General features: G+C 40.4%; 5 protein-coding genes across 6 annotated transcripts; 4 read left to right on the top strand and 1 right to left on the bottom strand.

The window, feature by feature from the left end:
• Nucleotides 1-1392: 1392 nt before the first annotated feature.
• Nucleotides 1393-2377, top strand: LOC129586421 (V-type proton ATPase subunit G-like). Its single transcript, XM_055479666.1, has 2 exons — nucleotides 1393-1553; nucleotides 1651-2377. The coding sequence occupies exon 2, from the start codon at nucleotides 1660-1662 to the stop codon at nucleotides 2008-2010; it is 351 nt and encodes a 116-aa protein (XP_055335641.1). The 5' UTR covers nucleotides 1393-1553; nucleotides 1651-1659; the 3' UTR covers nucleotides 2011-2377.
• A 155-nt stretch (nucleotides 2378-2532) lies between these two features.
• On the bottom strand, nucleotides 2533-4481 carry LOC129586419 (sigma non-opioid intracellular receptor 1-like). 2 transcript variants are annotated; one of them, XR_008690123.1, is made up of 6 exons: nucleotides 4081-4480; nucleotides 3884-3912; nucleotides 3575-3746; nucleotides 3333-3425; nucleotides 2740-3089; nucleotides 2533-2660 (listed from the first exon to the last, which is right to left on the bottom strand). XR_008690123.1 is itself a non-coding variant. In XM_055479663.1 (5 exons), the coding sequence occupies exons 1-5, from the start codon at nucleotides 4211-4213 to the stop codon at nucleotides 2845-2847; spliced, it is 672 nt and encodes a 223-aa protein (XP_055335638.1). In that variant the 5' UTR covers nucleotides 4214-4481; the 3' UTR covers nucleotides 2549-2844. The 2 variants fall into 2 exon arrangements, 1 of the variants encoding a protein (XP_055335638.1); XM_055479663.1 differs by having other exon boundaries at nucleotides 2549-3089; nucleotides 4081-4481.
• Nucleotides 4482-7758: 3277 nt separating this feature from the next.
• Nucleotides 7759-10916, top strand: LOC129586415 (transcription factor HES-4-like). The gene is made up of 3 exons (XM_055479660.1): nucleotides 7759-8352; nucleotides 8822-8917; nucleotides 10067-10916. Exons 1-3 carry the CDS (start codon nucleotides 8302-8304, stop codon nucleotides 10733-10735), a joined length of 816 nt encoding a protein of 271 aa, XP_055335635.1. The 5' UTR covers nucleotides 7759-8301; the 3' UTR covers nucleotides 10736-10916.
• Nucleotides 10917-14567: 3651 nt separating this feature from the next.
• LOC129586417 (uncharacterized protein DDB_G0290685-like) lies at nucleotides 14568-16645 on the top strand. Its single transcript, XM_055479661.1, has 5 exons — nucleotides 14568-14867; nucleotides 15107-15256; nucleotides 15469-15636; nucleotides 15894-16126; nucleotides 16259-16645. The coding sequence occupies exons 1-5, from the start codon at nucleotides 14733-14735 to the stop codon at nucleotides 16320-16322; spliced, it is 750 nt and encodes a 249-aa protein (XP_055335636.1). The 5' UTR covers nucleotides 14568-14732; the 3' UTR covers nucleotides 16323-16645.
• A 376-nt stretch (nucleotides 16646-17021) lies between these two features.
• On the top strand, nucleotides 17022-19792 carry LOC129586414 (radial spoke head 1 homolog). The gene is made up of 8 exons (XM_055479659.1): nucleotides 17022-17137; nucleotides 17329-17410; nucleotides 17528-17665; nucleotides 18179-18405; nucleotides 18634-18708; nucleotides 18894-19041; nucleotides 19169-19288; nucleotides 19398-19792. Exons 1-8 carry the CDS (start codon nucleotides 17087-17089, stop codon nucleotides 19418-19420), a joined length of 864 nt encoding a protein of 287 aa, XP_055335634.1. The 5' UTR covers nucleotides 17022-17086; the 3' UTR covers nucleotides 19421-19792.
• The last annotated feature ends 204 nt before the right edge of the window (nucleotides 19793-19996 follow it).

The following is a 19996-nucleotide window of genomic DNA, read 5'->3' as shown; positions in this document are numbered from 1 at the left end:
AGTTATGACACAAGTGAAAGTGATATCAAGTAGCATAATTTTTACTTTATCGCATCCATTAGAGCAAAATTTAAAATGATGTATTTCAAACTTTAAAATTTAAAAAGTAGAAAAGCATACCGTTTTAATTTCGCTATGTCTGTGAAGCAGATTTTTGGTGTTTTTCAATGGCTAAAATTTTTAAATAAATAATGCCTTTCTAATAAAGGCTTCTATCACTAATATCAGTAATATGTATTGGCAAAACGCTTCTTTAACTCTTATAAAGATATAATAATTATAATAGTGTAATATTTCAGAGTGACTATTTTGTCGCAACTTTTGCGGCAGAATAGCCAACCAGCTATATACGAGTATACTACAAATAGTTCCGCATATTGTTCTGACTTCGGCAAAATAGCCGTAGCCTTAATTATAAATTTATAATTACTTCGTACACAACCTTTTGCACTACCTTTCTTTCCGTGCACAACCTTTTTGCGCTACCTTTCATTTGGTATGTCGTACTCCCTCTTTGAGCACAACGTTTGACTCCGTAGTCCGTACATAGCCTTTCGGCACTACCTTTTATTTTATTTTTTCACAGCAGAGTTATTTCTGGAACTGCGGTTTTTTCGTCAGGAGCTGTTATTGCTGCATAATTCAAAGCATCATCGGCAGTTATGAAATCGAATTCCCGTGAGCAAATAATTCTAGACGGCCATGTGCCGGTTTTTCTTCGCAGCTGGGTTTGGATGGTTCCGGTTTTGAACGAATTTTCGACTCAATTTTGTAGGTCTCTTCCCCGAATGAAAGGTATCACAAAAAGTTGTCAACGGAACGAAAGGTAGTGTAAATGGCTGTGTAGAGTAAAAGGTAGCGAAAGGTTGTGTACGGAGTGGTTCCGGTCACCAGTACTTACTTCAAAATAAAAATTAACACGGTTATTAGAAGTATGTACAGTACTCGTATCTGTACAATAATTCACATTGCAATCACGTACTTATTACTTGAAGTCACACAATTACTTACTTACTAACGTTATTGTAAGTAATCTTTTCCAACTAACTGGTACAATTACACTTGCTTTCTTATTTTCTATGCCGGCAATTTGGAGGTTATTACTGTACCTAAAGCGATTCCATTGTTTTCGGACGAGTACGGAGTATTTACGTTAAAGTACAGTACATAAATTTTACACACTGTACCGAGTAAGGTACGTACGAAACAGCCCTGGGCAGCCGTTTGGATCAAAAGTTGTGATAGTGGCTACTTGTACTGATTTTACTCATCTTTCGGCTTCCCCAGGGTGCTCCGTCTCCTACATGGATGGTAATACGTGGGTACAACCGCGCTTTAGATCCCGGTGTTGAAACTCCGTGCCAGTCATTTATTTGATTCACATAGGAAGGCGACAAAACAAGATTTCACACAGCAAAATTGTCACGGTTTTTCGTCAGTGGGAAGTGTGGAAGCTGCTTGCTGCGTTTTTCGGGCATCCTTTTCTTTTCCAGTAAATAAATTTTCACCCTATTCAGTTGTGAAATCGAAAGACGAGCGAAACTGAGTTCGTGGTAAGTCATATATATGGCTATAATGATTGACTTGAATTGTTCCAGGTTTTGGGTGTTTAAGATTGAAGCACATCATGCACATGACGTATTTTTGCAGTTTAGGAGAATGGCCACTCAAACGCAAGGTATTCAGCAGCTTTTAGCGGCAGAGAAGAAGGCCGCAGACAAGGTTGCGGAAGCTCGAAAGCGCAAAGCACGTCGTCTAAAGCAGGCCAAGGAAGAGGCACAAGCTGAAATCGAAAAGTATCGCGAAGAACGTGAACGAGCATTCAAGGAGTATGAAAGCCAGCATCTGGGATCCCGTGATGATATTGCTGCCAAAATTGATGTGGAAACGACCAAACGAATTAGCGCGATGAATCAGAGAGTGGACCAGAATCGCGAGCAAGTCATCCAGGCTCTGCTGGATATGGTGTACCATGTGGAACCTCATCTGCACCAAAATTATCGCGGATAGATCTGATGTGTTTCTGCCGTATTCCAAGCGTAGTCTTCTCTTCGGCAGTGCAATATATTGATCATCGCTGTGGCATTCCGGTATAACTCAGTAAGAAATTATGACGATATGCGTGGTGCTTTGAATTTGTGCTAAGTTGACGTGCAATGTGATGCTCATAGTTAACTTATAAATTAACTGGCAGTTTTGATTTCCATTATTTCAATTATTTCTCTTTACTGTGTTAGTTGTTACCTCATACTTATGTTTTATCCTTTGTGTTTTTGGGCAGCTTTTGTCTGTTCGTAAGAATGACTGTGTTACCAACTTTCCGAAAGTCATGTGACACAAGATGTTTCAGGGCGTTTAATTAAAGTCGGCAAAGTTATATGCAGCAGTAAATCGGAGTATTAATTTATTATTTATGTTGTTTTAATTTTAAGTTATTAATGTTAGTGCAGTGGTACGCGAAGGTACGTAAGTGGTGAGTAATAGCACGTACTCGTTTCTGACGAAATGAATAACATTTTGGGCACGCTTGTTCAGTGATTGTGAAATTTGATTTTATTTTCAAACATCGCATTTTTGTAAGACTGGAAGTACAGAAATACCGTGACAGCTTATAGCATTAAGGTACAGTACTGATGTCTGGACTTTGATGGTTACAAAATCTAAAAAAATAAAACGTACACTGTCAGTTTTCCAAAAGGTGTGTGCAACTTGTTACAGCTCTTGAAAATCGCGACTCACATCACGCTGTGCAACCAGCTTCGAATCCCAGCAAAATCAGCAGCTGAAACTTGAAACAGCATTAAGTAATGTCAGGATCACAGGATTTCAGAACTACGAGATAATCTAGTAATAATCCCGATACTGGTTGAGAAATTCTTCCACTGCTATGAAGCCTTCCCTTGCAAATCCCCGGCCAAAAGAGCATATCATTTCCCACCAGGCAACGAAATCGTGCGTAGAGAATAACACATCGGCCGACGCAAAAAATATCGAAGAAGGCACAAAACCGCGCCCGTACTCCAAAAACCAGGAATTCGCCCCAAATCTCACCCCAGCGCTAGTAAGCCATGGATGGTAAACAGTTGTTCCTACAGAGTACAGGTAGTCAGGTACAGTGAAGCCAATAATATCATTCTTATTTTAATTTCCATTTTCGCAAACGTGTAAGCCGCGCATAGCCATATCGCAATGCCAGCTTCAGCTTGTATTATTTTTTAATAATGAGGTGAGTATAAAAGCTACACTATGCGTTGTCACACACTCACAAATTAAATTCACGTTGGTTAAAAGCACCTACTCGAGTCGGCCATAGCACCAACTAGAAACCTTACCGGCTGTAAAATTTTTCGCTTCAAAAGTTTTTTCCTTCCATTGCTCCATCCATCCATTAATTACGAAATCACTGATGTTCAACCAATATCGGCCTACGACAAAACACTGGATCGTGCAGCGAGCTGCGTTTAACAGAAATGAACAGATGGAGTTTCGGGTTTCCATTTCCACGCACAACGGCAGCCAAATTACACGGCAGAAGATGTCGCAGAACTGATCACAATGTGGAGGTATAATTTACCAGAATGACCCTGTGTTTCCATCACAGTGCTGAATATCAGGACATACTCGGTTAGCGATACATGCAGCGCACACACTTGACCCATCCAACCGCCGGCATTCATCAGGAAGAAGTCGGTAGGAGAAGCTTCGAGGATGTGGAACCCGTATCGTATTTTCAGATCGCGAACCACCTGAAATGTTGCAGTCAGTAGTTTCACGACTTACAGCTTGAACAGATGAGTAGACGGTTAGAAAGAAATGGCTAATCCATTTTTCCAGATCAGCAAACTTCGAAAGCCAAGTGACAAGTTACAACCGCAGGTCTTACATCTTCGAAAGAATCTTGGATATCTTTGCCTAAACAGCGAAAACATGATCCTTTAAATACGCGCCGTTAAATTCTAGTGTTGCAACGGTAAAGTGCGCTACAGCAACGCTTCGATTTCACAGAAACACGCGGAAACTAGCCATGGAAGCTCTATGCATCTTCCACATCAACACGAATCCGGAGACAAATTCCAGTACCTTTGTATTTCATTGCAATAGAATCAAGGTCCTGCTGGGCGAATATATATTCCTTGTTACTGACCCAAAAATTAATCAGAGAAATTAAACAAGCGACAACAAGGAGGAAAATCATCCAAGGTGCACGAGCCATTTCTGTTGTCCAGATCCGCTCCAGTAACTAGGTGCTTCCAGATCATTAAAATGTCAAATGTCGGAATCAAAATGAAATAAAAAGGACAAAAGCACCACGCAAACAGTTTATTTCAATTATTTGGCATCTGTGCGACTGTACCGACTGTACGGTAGTTATATTGTAACGCCCATTCGTACAACACTCACGCCATACTTTCAGTACGAATATCTATAGATATAGTATTATTAAAATTATAACTGCCAGTGGCGAAATTTATATTGTTTGTAGGTCAATTAATCAGAGCATTCTCATTTTAAAAAATTAAAACCATATGATATGTCAAACAGCTGGTGAGGTACCTTGTTAAAGCTACATACTTATACTGGGTCTAGCCGGTACGAGCAGGTGCATCGGCAAAATACATGTCTAATTTTAAATAAAAGATTATAATCGACGGCATGCGTGTGTGCTGATAATGTGTGCTCTGGCAAACAAAAATCAAAGTAAAGTGTCAACTAAAATTATAAATAACTTTCATTATAAATTATAAACTCAAACTTTGGACACTACTCTTGTCTTTTTTCTGTACTCGTATGTTTTCCTCTTTTCTGTGCATTTTTATTGAGAACCGCTGTTAACGTGCTTACTCCTTGAAGTTTGTTAATAAGTTAAACAAAACAGACAGGTTTCACCGGAGGTCTGTCGTTTCGACACGTTTTCGGTTTTAGGATCTACCGTGGTGTGTCCACATTTTATTGCTCAAAATTAATAGAATATACTGTATAATAAAACTTTATTCAAATTACGAATGCAAACGAATCTCCAGGTATACAGTAATTAATGATTAATCTGTTCACTGTGCCTGACACAATTCCAACTGGACAGTGGTCACTTCCAACTGTTCCGACGGTTTCGGTTCCAACTGTTCCAACGTTTTCGGTTTTAGCATCTACCGTGGTGTGTCCACATTTTATTGCTCAAAAATAGAATATATAAAAAGGCTCATGTAGAGCACACAAAAAACTTTATTCAAATTACGGATGCAAATGAATCTCCAGGTATACAGTAATTAATGATTAATCTGTTCATTGTGCCCTGCAAATTGGCGGGTGACACAGTTCCAACTGGACAGTGGTCAGTCCATACTACGTTCACACGCGCTTAAACGCACGCCCACGTACATGTACGCTTGGTTATACTAGTAGCATTTCTTTATTTGCTTCGTTTGCTGAAATGGTAGAAGCAAATGCTTCAGACGATACCATACAGTCCCCGCGCCCTACAGACTACAATAACTTGAAGAGTTTTTCGACACAAACAAAAGTTAATAAAGAGCCTGAGTGGTCGCGGATTATATGCGGCCGTTTTAGGGAGTATCCATTAGCGTTTACCAATGCCAGATTTTCTGAAGTGGTCCTTTGTTTTAACTGACCATTGCACGTACACGTTGTATAAAAAGAGAGATTAAACAATGAGAAGCGCAAGAACACGCGCAATTCAGGAATTCCATGGGTAACCGACAGACTTCGAAACATCTTGTGAGCTTTTCTCCCAGCAATGCAGCCCGGTGCGGACTCCTGTTAATCCACTTGAGTTTCGGTTAAACCATATTTCTGAAGAGTCCATTTATGACACTTGCACCGATTGTAGACTCTTCGCAGCTTTGTTGCTGAAGTGGTCCGCACAAGCAACCAATGCCACCTGACATCAAAAACATTGTTCTGACCTCCTTTTGTTCTGATTAGGTTTTGGCCACCTGTAATAGTTTGTGCACGTTCCTCTATATGAATTCCAGGTCATGCATTATTCATCCGCAGCAGTGTTATTCTTGAAGCAAATACTCCACCATTTTTGACATCGTACATAACAATTAAAGTTCAAGTTCAAATGGTATCAGAAACTAATGAAGTACGTGCTCAACAACGATAAAGTTATCAATTAATATAACCGATACTGTAGTCTGGTTTAACCGAAAAAGTTCTGTAAGGTTTTGTCATATTACAGTAATGGGTATGTACGCTAGAATACGAGTTGGATTACAATAATTTGCTATTAATCTGTAAGTAAAAACCAAATTTGCAAGCCAGAACTCATAATAAATTATGGTGATCGACTGGACTGCCAAAAAGCATAATACCTTACTTACGTCATATATATAGTGTGTAAAATATATATGTAAAACATATGCTTGTACTTATATGTAAAACGTATATAGTATTTATATCTGTAGTTTATATTGTTGCAACTTTTCTTTGCAGCTGACACATACGACCATGACTGGCAAATTGCTGCACTACTTAACTTTATCACAAATTTATTACGTTTAAATACAAAGTATTGCTTCGCTTCTACTCCGATATAAAGGAATGCCTTGCACTTCCTACCGAAAACTAATTTAAGTTAATTAGCATTAGGCCGTTAGCAAAGTTGGCGATGGCTTTCGTAGATTTCGTTAAGAGTAAACCGCTTAATTACAAATACGAGTATAGTATGATTACTCTAGCCAGAAGGCGTTTGATTGTGACCGGCGGCTGGAATGTTTCTGTATGCGTATCTGTAAGCGTTTATGTATGCGTGCGATACAACAAAGTACATGTATGCGAACAACGAGGCATATTTTTCAGCATCGTAGTACCATTTGCACCTGATCTCTTCCCAAGTTTTTATGGGTAATCAATGCAGAATCTGTTGCATTATTTTACCGTGTTATCAGTAGGAAGACAGATCAAAGACGTACATCACAAAACAGCGTTTAATGGTCTTGTCATTATACCGAATGGCGCATTTTCTTTAAGTAAACAGGAGTCACCGATCCATAGTCTGCCATGTGGTCTGGCGAGAATGAATCCGATCGGTGTGGGAATCTTTAAGAAAATGGTACATCAACGAACATTCACACGGGCTTCAACAAAGCAAAACCAGTTTCAAATCTCATTATCATCGTTCCTGCTGCTGAAAGCGCAATAACTTGATGCTGCCGTGACGTTTAAAATACGCCAGTACTTACTTATACCGCAATCGCCATACCAGTGATATATCATGATGTACACGTATTGAGTAATACGCATTTCGTAAGCATTAATGACTTTTAATAATTCATACTATAACTAAAACTATCTTTTACATTATTTGTAACTGAGTAACACAACTATCTATTACTGTACTTTATTTGTAAGTTTGTAAGTTAACAAGTTTGGTAATAAGAGTATTCCGAAATTAAACAAAGCAATTAAATTTTTAGCATTTAACTTTTTTCGGGGTCATTTGTTTCTTATACTTTTGCTGTATCGAAAATCGGTGCAGCATTAATTAAACGAAGTGTAAATTGATTTGTCTGAGGGCGGAAATTATATATAAAATAACCGAAAGCATACTCTGGTAACCACTAAAATCCACTAGGAAATACGAATGCGCATCGCAGGATTCGCATCAACGGCGTCGCAAAAGCGGTTTCGTACTACATGCGTTGCTGTCGTCTGCCGCTACAGTTATTAATAACAAACGTACCATATTTTCACTAGCTAAAGTGCAAAGATTTGATGGTACTAGCAGGCAAGTGTGTCTGTCTGAGAAATAAATGATATACTCGAGTGAACTGCTGGAAGGGTTCCCACGAAAGTATCATGACTCGCAAGTAACGCCTTCTCGTTTTTACTGGCTGCTTAATGACAGCTCTGCGCAGCGTAACGACTGGCTGTTCATTCTTGTAGATTTATGTAGCGGTATGCTTCAGCTTCCTTTTGTCAGGTCAAATTTCGTTGTAAATATACCGAACAAATATTACAGGTCTGTTTTGCAATGCGGAATCTTTTGTAAATTTAACGGAATATTGAACAGCACGTGCGAGGCTCTGGACATTACAGGATTTACACCGGACACTTGTTGCTCGTGATCGATATTTGAGGACACATTCACACACAATTTTGGAATTTTTGTTGCCGCTTACATTATAATTCCAGTATCGTACCTGTTGCTGTTGACAGAGGATTTCTTCTTCCGGGAGGCGCAAAAAGTTCGGTATTCACTATTCAGTATACAAAAGATCGGATTATTTTACCCGCCAAAGTTTGGAAGGTGAAGGAAAATTGTTGCTTATCGTATACAAAATGCCCGTAGAGCGCAGCTGCATTTCTTCCGGCATGAGCGAACACAGAAGGGTAAGGAAAATTTAGACAAAACGATGTTAAGATAATTATATAACTGGGATCGCACTGATTATATTTTGTTACAATATTATTATTCAAATGTAGTACAGTACTGTCTTATTGAGTTGTTAATTTCATCAACGGGACTCCCATACTTCTTATCTAGGATCACGAGTCACGACAAAAAAAACGAAATGTGCTAAAAACTGGGTTTCGTGCCCAACAATTTACCTTTTAACGGCGTGGCGGTATATTTATCTGAAGAATAACTACTACAGGCGACAATACAACTTGTATATGCTCATCGTATTATTCGTAATTATAATATTTACGACTAAGTAGAAGAATATTATACATGTGGATACAGGAATCAGATCTATCACATTGCGAATGGTACATGTACAGTACGTTCATTACATATCAATACATATCAGTGTGTTGAAACGAAATCGTTAATCTGGTGCAATTTATTGTTGAGCAGGCATCGAAGCCAATTATGGAGAAACGCAGACGAGCCAGGATAAATAATTCGTTATCAGAACTGAAATCACTTATTCTGGATGCGACAAGAAAAGATGTAAGTGAACTAATACAGCACCGTCCGACGTTGGAACAGTGATTTCAGCTGAAAATAGTACCAAGAAAAATTTCTGTAAAACTTTACGTTTTAAGCACATTGTACATCTCATTATTAAAGCGGTTTCTTTTTTATGGTAAATCGGTGAATGCTAGTTTCGTTGCTTTAACAAAAAACCGCTGCTGTGCTCTGTAACTGCAGCCGGCATTTGTAGTGGTTGTATTCATTCTATATGAACTGGAATGGTTTAATCCTGAAATACGACTGAGGCTTCATTAAAAAATAATGGAAGAGGATATGAAGACAGGGACAGATTTTTTTAGGCTCCGTGCAACGACTGTACTAAAGGGCACCCCGTCCATTTATAATTAACCCGAAAATTAATTTTGTGAAACAGTTGGTATACAACAGTTTACATAACTGGAGTCAAAGGATAATTATTGTTTATGGGGAACAAATAGCGGTAGACTTCTAAAGGCTGCATATATTATCTTTATGCAATTTTTTTCTGAAATTTTGCCCGCCGTTGCATAACGTTAAAAACACAACATATAAAGTTATAAACCTTTATTGGCAATAGCCACTGAGTTAAAAGCAGCAAGAGGGTGATACATTACTTATTTAAGAGAGACATGGCGATTATATAAATATGTCGTTTGGTTGTTTTATAAAAAAATTCGGCATGTCTTGTAAAGTTACAAAGGCTTGCTAAGTGATTGCTTTTGCAAGGTAGCCTGCATAATACTATAACATGTAAGGTCACTTGAATTTTCACTGTATTTCTGAAATCCCAAGTGCAGAAGTTTCGCACTAATGTGAGGATTACAATTTATACTGGCGAAACTGCACGTGTACGCAGGCATATTGTGTATACCAGGAATGGATCCGGTACACGCACTGTCACTTTTTTGTAAAATTGTGTCGTTGAAATGAATTATTCCAGAATATGTATTACATGCATGCAAGTCGCAAAAACGCTGGTTGCATAAAGAAATGTGTCGTGAGCACAGCGGCATAGACCTGCAGCTGATTGTATAAATTCGACGCACCTGTAGAGCAAACATATTTTCTTTGCGATTTCCCTCTAATAACCCAAAAACATGGTCATAGTTTGTTATGATAATAAATGCTTTTTTATTGAATTTGCAGTGCTCACGACATTCAAAGCTTGAGAAAGCGGACATATTGGAGATGACCGTGAAGCACCTACAAGCACTTCAGCGCCAGCAAATGGCCGCGGCTGTGGCCACGGATCCCACGGTGTTGAACAAGTTTAAAGCCGGATTCAGTGAGTGCGCCAGTGAAATTTCACGCTACTTGAACGCGATCGATGGCGTTGACAAAATCGTCCGACAGCGGATTTTGTCGCATCTCGGCTCGTGTCTAAATGGACTGCATAACTATTTGACACCGATTGCCTTTCCAAGCGTGTACCAGCCCGGATTGACCGTGCCGGCGTACTTCCCACCTGTTCCCACTGTCCACTTGCCCTCACCGCATCCGATGCTGCCTAAAGACAGCATAAACCTGCGCAGTGTTCCTGGCACCGTGCCACCGGCGTTAATCAGTCAACGGGACTTTTCCATGTCGTCGCTGCGGCCGCACCAGCATTTTTTCCCGCCTTGTGTGTCACCTTTAACTGCCGTTCCCTTGAGCGACCATAATTCCTGCAGTTCCCCTTCTCACAGTATTTCTCCCACCAGTCCACAGAGCACCATTTCCTCCTGTGCACCGGGCACGCCCACCACGCCGCTCAGTCCACCGGCGCTGTGTAGTAAACTAAATGACCTTTCCGATCCCGTCTGGCGACCGTGGTGATTACGTCTTACGTGTGCGTGTGTTTTTTGACATTTTGGCCGGGGGATACATTTTATGTTAGCCAGTATGGCGTGTTTTATCGCGTGCTTGGCGCCAGCACTGATTGTACAGATGGCGAACAGCTTCTTGACTTGTCTCTGACATAAAAGCGCCTATATTCTTTAGTAAAGCGAGAACAATAAATATGCCATGAAATGAGATATAAAAAAGCTCTAAAGGCGTTATTCGAGCGAGCGTTGAATGACAACACACTTGACGCGATGACCTTATCTAACGGTGTCCGTTGAGGGTTGTTTGTCAGGCACATACATATTTTATCAGTCGCTGTCGGTTGAGCAAACAAGAAACTGACGGATTTGCGACCTTTTGCGTTATGCTCTCTTTGTAACTGCATAGTGCTGTTATGCCGCCTGAGGTTTAAAGACAACGACACGATGAAAGGAGTTTATAGTTCTCATGACTCACTTTACAGTGCGCAGTGTGGCCAAGTGATAACCGCTGCGAGATGTTTAATATCATCACACATGTTTGCTTGAATGTATGATCGGCATTCGTATAATTTATTGTCTTGCCGTTGCCGACGAAATGCTTAAACGACTGCTTGAACAATTTTTGCTGCCAGGAAGTGACAGGAACTATATCGTACAGATTTCTTATTGTTAGTGTCGATGCAACGACTAATTAAACAAAGCGAAAACGCTTGGTAAGGAGTTTAATTGTTCACCGGTTCTGCGTTGTAATTGTCAATAGGCTGCACTAGATGCCAAGTTGCTCATTTTGAATTCAAGCAGCTTATAAATCAGTGCTTCGGAGTTCTTTTTGGTTGGTATAATGTATCTGGTTTTCAAATAAAATTCGTTTTCACGAATGTTTTCCAAAAATTACACAAGTATGCATTCGTTTATACTGTATAGTGTATTCGATCATCCGCTTTGACTTTGTAGATAATTCAAATTTTTTGTGCCGGTACGAGTAGCTTAAGCTTATTGTAATTAATGATGGGGATACTTACGTATTACGAAAAGAATGATGACTTCCGGCCGCGGGTGGTGTTGTCAGGCGGCAGCTGTGTGTTTGATTTGCTGAACAAACCACAGTAAAACCTTTTCTTACGTGCGCATCATGTTGTTTCTCGCAACGTGTTTTCAGTTTTTTTATGCCAGACTGTAAATCGTAGAACAAATTATGACAAAGCGCTTTCGCTTGTCGTATCCTTCATGCACCGTACAAGCATGAATGCATGAAACAGAAAGCGCACGACCAATAAGAATAAGTGTTATCATGGGTCAGCTGCGGTAGTGCCGCACGATTGTAACCGTATATTTGTTTAAGCAGCTAGATTTTCGTGGGAAAGTCATCTGAGGACTATTTAGAATTCAGGCACGCTTAAGAAGGAGATTATAATAACCGCCGTGATGCCGCTGTCCTGACGTGCTTATGCGCATCAATTAACAGCATTCCTGCGTACACCCTGATTCAGTTTACTTCTCGCTCGATGCTTGGTCATAACAATGGCATTAAAGGTTCCGATGACCACCGCTAATTACCAGCAATTTATTCTTGCGATCCAAGATGACCGGAAACTTCAGCATTATTGGGAAAGTAACCAACCATACGGTTTATCGAGAACCTGCACAGCTGTTAACCAATTTCGAAACATTAACATAAACATGACTTTTCATAGTTTAAACTACTTTGTAATTCAAAAGTGTCGTGAGTGCGCTAAAATACTGTATTGAGTATTTACAGAAATCCTATTTTCTTACATTATGTAACTCGTTTACATTTTAGAGGCTTTAGAGGATCTTAAACCCGTTTTTAAAATGGGTTTCAATTTGCGCAAACCACGTTCTAAGATGTAAACAACTTTTCCGCACTACTGTGAACTACGTCATGAATTATATAGTATATATAAATATAATGCATGTACTGACTATTGATCCCCGGAGAGTTCTCATGTTTTTTATGTTTAAATTCTAATTGTGGCTGCAGTGGAGTAGTCTTTGCACTTTTTACTATGTGATGGCTGTTGCCTTTTGAATGGTAATATATATTATTATATGTAATAATTACTGTAATGAATCTAGCAGTACAATCAACTGTACAGATGGATGTCCGTCGACAATCTAACACTTTTACCTTCGAACCGGTGTTTTAGCTTTCACCTTCTCTCAAAGTTTTTTCAAACTTCAACTTACTTCAATGCCAAATTACCAAAAATACTTGTAAAGCTGCAACGAGTGCAAATCTGCATACAAATTCATAATTAACCATCTTGTCGCGTGTACAATACAATACTACTCTTAGCTTTTAATGATTTACTAGTAGTATCCAACCCCAGGGAAATAGATTTACTGTACGGCTTTTAAATGGTATTAAACCCCAGGGAACAATACTATACGGTTATACAATACTTATACGATTAAACTGTTCACAATAATATCGTTAAATTTGTTCGACGCAGTATAAGCAAAAAAAGTGTATGTCTTTTAAGAGGACGACCGCAAAGGTAATTAATAATTTCCTTTTGTAGGTGTGGAAATTAAAATGTATGCTGACAACTGTCAAGGTAACAGTTCCTCTGGATCACTTGGGCAAAATTTGGCCCAAGTGATCGGAAGTATTACTCTATAATGTCCTTATCTCTATAAAAGGGGATTCATCAAGTGGTTGCATCTCTGGATGCAACAAGCACGGAAAAAAACGATAAAACGAGCGGGCAAGTCGGTCGGAGTCGATCCGAAATCAGGCGGAGATAAAAATTATTTTTTTAACAAGTCAATTACTATTCGAAATTTCGTAGTGCAGATTCGCTTTAACACAATATGCATACTGCTTTACGGTCAATAAAGGGTGGTAGTGCAACAAAGTTGAACAAACCACTCATAGTTTTTTGTTTAATTAGTTTCCTACTACGGTGTACTAAGAAGTAGCAATATTTCCTTGGAACTTTTATCAGAAATTCCTGACTCATGTAAGTACAAACGATAAACTATCAAGCGAAAAAAATAAATTCGGGTTTAATGACACAATTTTTATCTTCTGAGTTGTCGGAAAATTGAAGTTTCGCAACGCAGTCGGCCAGCTGAGGGCTTCTTTTGCATCTAGCCTTGTTCGCGCCCTTTTGGAACTGAAATAGTGACCTTCATCACTACAAACCATTCAAGATGAGCAGGCGATAGACTACTGTAAATAGTATTACTGAAGTAGCAGAATTTGCCGTATATTTTATGTCAGACAATAATTTCTTCGGTAAAAAAACCTGCCAGTACAATTTCGTTACTCCTGAACTGCGATCGATTGAAATATGAGTACGAGTGAGTACTCGTACTGTACTAGAGGCCTGTATAATTATATAGCCTGCTTTACGGAAAAACACAGTTTTTGACATTTCTACATAAAATTTTATTCGTAAATAATTATCTATTTAATATTAAAAGTTGCTCTCTTAATTTGGATCTAGGCTGTCTCTCTTACAGCGAAGTAAGTATTGTCGTAACTCATACGACAGCTGGATTCACACGGCAAAATCCATGTTTCCATCCGGAGAAACCGGACAGACAGACGGACGGCCTCTGCTGAACTTTTTTCCCACTTTCCATCGGTCAGGAGCGGCCAGAGCACTGCGCAAGAGCAACGTGTATGAGTACGTAGTACGTACTATGGGAACAACAGAACGACCATGCAGCGCAGAAGCGTACGCACGATAATGGGTTTTTTCCAGGCCGCAGTCGCCGCTGCGTCATAGCAGTCCACAATGGAATCTCCGCCCAAACGTACACGCGTGTGGCGGTCATATTAAAATTTTCCGGCCTGCGCCTATAAAAACCACCAGTACAACGAAACCGGAAACTTGTTTGCTCAGTTAGATTTTTGGAGATCTGAATAAACGTCTTTCGCCTATAGAAGTAACTAACTGTTGCAGTTATCAGAGTGACCTTTCGAAATTCCGGAAACTTTTAATAATCGGTCGCTACTCGGACACTAAACAGTCATCATGTCGAAGGCTGAAAGCCACACCCGCGCTAACCAGGACCGCGATCGTGGCGACGAAGACTCTGGTCGTCAAAAGTCAGGATCCCATCAGGAGAAGTCTGGCCAGCACGATGGACGTCGTGACTTCGATCCTGAGGTAACGAACAGTTTGCTGGACGAAGCGTTCTTATGTTATGATTGTTACGTCCTTTAATCTGGGCCTTGTACGCATACTGAAGCAGCAATCGTCAAGAGTTTTAAATCCGTTGATTTGGTAATGCAAAACTGAAAATACATGGTTTTGGCCAAAATTAGTATACGGGTTACGATTTTGCGAAACAAAAGCGATTGCTCTGCCTGATGGTGACTATTCTCTATATCGATGGTTCGTAACAGGACCATCCGCGTGACGAAAGTGGCCATTTCGTGAAGAAGGACGAAGCCGAGAATGAAGGACGCAACAGCGGCCAACATGGCGGAAAGTCGGGATCCCATCAGGGAAAATCTGGTCAGCATCATGATGGACGTCATGACTTCAATCCCGAGGTAATGCGCAGTATTTTTTCAATAGTTTACCGTGGTCGTCTTGCAGTTACACTTTTAATCGAAAAAGTCATTTATGTTAAAATGTGTATTATCACTATTATGGTAACAATACACATATGGCTTATGAGCATTAACTGAATGCCTTTGGAAAAAACAAAGAGCTTAGTTTGTACTGTGCGTATATGATGGCATTATTTGTTCGTTTCTGATAGGACCATCCACGCGACGAAAGTGGCCACTTCGTGAAGAAGGACGATGCGGAGGACACAGGACGCCACACCGGTCATCATGGCGGAAAGTCTGGAACTGGACACGGCGGACAGGAACGGTCGGGTCAGCGCGGCGCTGACCGAGATGGTCGTCAGGATAACGATTCTCAGGTAGAAAACCGAAATGTATTGTCTGGGGCACTTGCAGGTTCGATTTGACATGGGGAAAAAGTAGGCGAAGAGTGCAGTGCCATGAAATGGCAATTCTTTCTGACAAATGGGCACCATTTCATCCTTTAATTTTCGTATCTTTGATCACTGACTGACTGGCAGTAGCTGCATCGCATATTCGATGCATGTCATCAAAAGTTTTCTAGCGCGAGTCGTTTCATTTCCTCTTCCTAATTTGCCGCGCTTTACCGTTTCAGGATCGTTCACGCGATGATTCCGGCAAATTTATCAGCAAGGACGAAGAAGAAGGCAAGGGAAAGAGCCGCTCCACTGGTCACAGCGGAAAGAGTCGTGAAAACGACGACGTGGACGATGATGACAATCAGCGTGGCAACAAATCCGGAAAGACTTCGGGACGTGGCAAGGAAGAAGGCGGCGGCGACCAGGTCGACCATGAAACGGCGCGTGAAGAACTGAGTGCAGCTGCCAAGTATGATTCGAACTTCCGTTAAATACGATTGTTGAAACTTACTTCGGAAGTTTTGACACACCTGGTTCACTAAACAGAGTAGTGGCTTTCTGATTCTGCTGCTGTTGATTGAGTCTTTGTGTTCTGGTTTAGGCACTTCGCGGAGACTATGCCACGCGATGATCAGGGTCGTTTCGTCAGCGAGAAGAAGGAATGATGGGACTGAGAGACGCCCTCACTCGAAATGTTTGTAAATAGTATGACTTTCTTTTGCGCGTGATTGTTGTACTTGAAATTATTCGTATTGGTTTTTTTTTGGTGCGGTCAGTCCAGGTGCACAGTTCAATCTTATAGAAATTGGTATTTCTTTTAGCATTTTATTTCTGCATTTGAAAAGTGGTTTCTGTCTTCTCGATTTTTATTATAACATGAGTGTAAAAACACCCATTGAGAAAAGCTCGAGGAGATAATTGATCTTGGGTCAGATTGTATTTCCTGTTGCAAATGCCAGTATGGTACTGTAATAAACTCTCGCGGTTGCGCACAGGATGTTTGCCTTGTACTGAATAGGAGTTACAGCTGCATGTTTTTGTTTCGCATATGTATTATTATAATGTGATAAAGGATGTTAATGAAAGACATAATTACAAGAATAGAGAAGTGATGGGAAACAACATGAGTCTTCGAAAAAAAGTAATCCATAAACCAATTTGGGTTACTGTGTTATGGAATCGTCCAGATCTACTGCTTTGGGTTCGGTAGATTTTTTATTACGTAGTAGCGACTAGCCAGAACTAAAAATTTTGACGCCGAATTTGTGTGCATTACCACAAACGCTTCAAGTAAATACATACTATCTGTAAGTACTTACTCTCAGAGGTTCCATAGTGACAGTATTATTGTTTATTTGTTTGGATGATCATGTAACTTTCCGTGGTTTAGTTTGCGTTGCACGCTTTAAACTGATTAAATGCTGAAACCATGGATGACGATCCAGAAAATGAAGAGGGCGAAGAATCAGCTTTCACTGGAGTAAGTGTTGAGCTATAAATATGTGAATCTGGTGGTACAGGATTTCACAGTTCTGTTGACAAACTGCATGCTTCAATGGTATCATAAAAATCTGTCAAGGTTTGAATAAAAATTACAGAATGGATCGTTATAGATAATAGATTCAAAGTACTTTTCTTTTTCGCATTAATATAGTTGCTTCTGGCGTCCAGGAATATCATGGAGAACGCAATGCGTACAATCAAAGGCATGGCCAAGGTACGACCATCCTCCCGAACGGCGATAAATACAAAGGTATTTATCATAACGGCAATGATTAGCTGAACGGCAATGATGTCAAGGATTTTTATTCTTGTTACTTATGTAATACGCGATCTAATTAACTATTAAACATGGTCATCGAATACAAAGGTCAGTATGCCCACAATCTACGCGACGGAAAGGGCACGTATGTCTTCAAGTCGGGATCACGTTACGAAGGATCTTGGCGGTGTGGTGTGAAACACGGGACTGGAAAGTTCATTTACTCGGATGGTTCAACCTACGAAGGTATCCTGTTCTTCGTACACGTTGAATCAGATTTTCGGCGCGAGCATGCATTAATGCACTGGCATGACAGTGTCGTATGAGTTAATAACCTATTTCGGGGACTATAATAAAAATTCGAGTTTATTTACAAAAATTGCTGGAAAGATTAGAAACTGGTTTTAAACTACTAACGCGAACGTTTTTCGTTGATTATACACTTAGCATTAATTGATTTAGTCACTGCTAGCATTAATAGCTGTAATGGCTTTTTCAAGAGTAGGTACATTTACGCTTTTGCGGAAATTCTCTTCATAATAATAATTGTGGGGTGGCGAGATTCAGATGCATGAGAGTTTCCACTTCCAGTTGGTTTTGCTGCTATTTGCTCACCCACACGCGAAATGCGTAATAATATGTTACCTTCATCCTTTGCTATTCTGATAAACGTAAATTCTTTATTTTACACGGCTTTCTTAGCAATCATATTTTAAGTACATAATTTTCTGCATATATCCATTCTGTCGTCAATTTAAGGTCACTGGATTAACGACAAGCGTTACGGTTATGGTAAATATACTTATCAGAGTGGCGACACATTTTCCGGTCAGTGGAAAGACGGCGAGCGCAGCGGATTTGGTGTTTATTACTATAAAGAGTCTGGTGCACGATATGTCGGATTCTGGTTGAATGGGCGCCGGCATGGAAAGGGAGAATTGCTTTTCGGATCGTACAAATTTCACGGCAATTTCCAGAACGATACGGTATATTTTGCAATTTGAGCGTGGTTCCATCCATGCTACGTAGACGAAACCAAATTAAAGGCTTATAATTATTGTTTCGACGTTATAAGCACACCGTTATACTGCTCAGCTGCATATTTGAAGCGTATCGTTATCCTACGTAGCACACCGAGCACGATGGTGCGCGCACTGGCGGCAAGTTGAAAAATTTTACGGGATGCTCGGATCGCTGATCATTGGTGTTTTTAGGTGGTTGGTCCTGGGAAATTTGTTTTCCTGGGTGGATATGAACAACAGGGTCACTTCATCCCGTATCAAAGCGCGGTAAGACAGCGGCACTGCTGATAATCGATATCGATATAATTAGGTTGCATTGTCTCGTTTACTGATCATGAATTCATATCGTGACCTTTAATCTTTTTCAGCAGGTATCGTAACTAAACTTTATCGTTCTATAGTAGGCTAACAATGTATGATTACGAAAACTATCGAATGCTCTTTGCTTGAAGGAGACAAAAACACCGCCGCCAGTGTTCGGCAAACGCTTCCTCGAGGACGAACCAGATTGGCCGGATGCGCTGCCCGACTTGACAACCACATGGATTGCTGAGATGTTGATTGTGTCGGCCAATCCGGCAAAAGCCGTCAAACCGGAAGGTGCGTTAACGGCTGGTTGCCAATCGTATTTGATCAGTACGCTAGCTAGGCCTAACCGTCTACGTACAGCATCTTCCGAGGCACGCGATAACTGTCACGCTGACACGCTTCGCATTAATTGTTACAGAACTAATGGCGAAACTCGAAGGGACAGCCGACGCTGTTAAACTGGAAAATGACCCAATCGTACCGGCCATAGCGCATGCAGAGGAGGACTTTGAAACCATGCTTCAAAATGCGCAAAGCGGTAATTGTTAATATTTATCATTATTCTACAGTTAAAATCGGATTATTTGACTAGACCGACGTTTTCACAACACTTTTGCTTTGTGTTTTAACCCTGATTAAAATTTCAGGGGAATCCATTTTCCCAGCATAAGTTGTCAGGATAAATTAAAGCGCAGGACACATGGATTAAGCGCTACTGCCATACCACAAAGATTGCGTATCGGGCATACGTTTCCCAAGCGCAGTTTAGCCGGATTTATCGGGTCTCCCGGTGTGTCTCTGCTAATTGTTTCCCTTATTCCGTCTGCTCCCGGTGGAGCTAATGCGCAACAGACGGCCGACAGTGTGTGCACTAACTTCTGTTTTCTTCGTCCTGTCTTTTGTTGTCTTTCGCATGGACCCGCTAATTAACGATTTCATGGCGTGTGGTTGAGTCCACACATACAGACTTGCTCCATAATGAACTTACAATGAACCCATGATTTACCCGATGACCAGTAAATGGATTCTATACCAGAGATTGATGTGGGTGTGGTCGTGTGAGACGGACGCTGCCCGGCTTTGGCAGCTTCTGACAGTGAAAATGGGCACTTTCTGGACAATGCCGTCATTCCCAATAGATGTGCGGGGATTTTTAATTATGAACTAGGCTATAATTTTGCGATTAGCTGTTTGATGCCAGAAGCGCCAGAAAATAAGCAGGAACGCAACTGCAAGGACAGGTGGA

Source organism: Paramacrobiotus metropolitanus, unplaced genomic scaffold (genome assembly GCF_019649055.1).
Source record: "Paramacrobiotus metropolitanus isolate TYO unplaced genomic scaffold, Prichtersi_v1.0 Parri_scaffold0000020, whole genome shotgun sequence".
Lineage (NCBI taxonomy): Eukaryota > Metazoa > Tardigrada > Eutardigrada > Parachela > Macrobiotidae > Paramacrobiotus > Paramacrobiotus metropolitanus.
Note: the sequence above shows the minus strand (reverse complement) of the source record. Positions and strands in the feature narration are given on the sequence as shown.

Bases quoted from the DNA above. Each gene is read 5' to 3' on its own strand.
- LOC129586417 (XM_055479661.1), top strand. From the start codon at position 14,733: ATGTCGAAGGCTGAAAGCCACACCCGCGCTAACCAGGACCGCGATCGT. The intron at 14,868-15,106 runs GTAACGAACAGT...GGTTCGTAACAG, and splicing joins GTCGTGACTTCGATCCTGAG to GACCATCCGCGTGACGAAAG. The intron at 15,637-15,893 runs GTAGAAAACCGA...TTACCGTTTCAG, and splicing joins GTCAGGATAACGATTCTCAG to GATCGTTCACGCGATGATTC.
- LOC129586421 (XM_055479666.1), top strand. From the start codon at position 1,660: ATGGCCACTCAAACGCAAGGTATTCAGCAGCTTTTAGCGGCAGAGAAG.
- LOC129586419 (XM_055479663.1), bottom strand. From the start codon at position 4,213: ATGGCTCGTGCACCTTGGATGATTTTCCTCCTTGTTGTCGCTTGTTTA. The intron at 3,913-4,080 runs GTACTGGAATTT...TTCGCTGTTTAG, and splicing joins TATTGCAATGAAATACAAAG to GCAAAGATATCCAAGATTCT. The intron at 3,747-3,883 runs GTAAGACCTGCG...GCAACATTTCAG, and splicing joins TCCAAGATTCTTTCGAAGAT to GTGGTTCGCGATCTGAAAAT.
- LOC129586415 (XM_055479660.1), top strand. From the start codon at position 8,302: ATGCCCGTAGAGCGCAGCTGCATTTCTTCCGGCATGAGCGAACACAGA. The intron at 8,353-8,821 runs GTAAGGAAAATT...ATTGTTGAGCAG, and splicing joins GCATGAGCGAACACAGAAGG to GCATCGAAGCCAATTATGGA. The intron at 8,918-10,066 runs GTAAGTGAACTA...TTGAATTTGCAG, and splicing joins TGGATGCGACAAGAAAAGAT to TGCTCACGACATTCAAAGCT.
- LOC129586414 (XM_055479659.1), top strand. From the start codon at position 17,087: ATGGATGACGATCCAGAAAATGAAGAGGGCGAAGAATCAGCTTTCACT. The intron at 18,406-18,633 runs GTATATTTTGCA...TGGTGTTTTTAG, and splicing joins GCAATTTCCAGAACGATACG to GTGGTTGGTCCTGGGAAATT. The intron at 19,042-19,168 runs GTGCGTTAACGG...TAATTGTTACAG, and splicing joins AAAAGCCGTCAAACCGGAAG to AACTAATGGCGAAACTCGAA.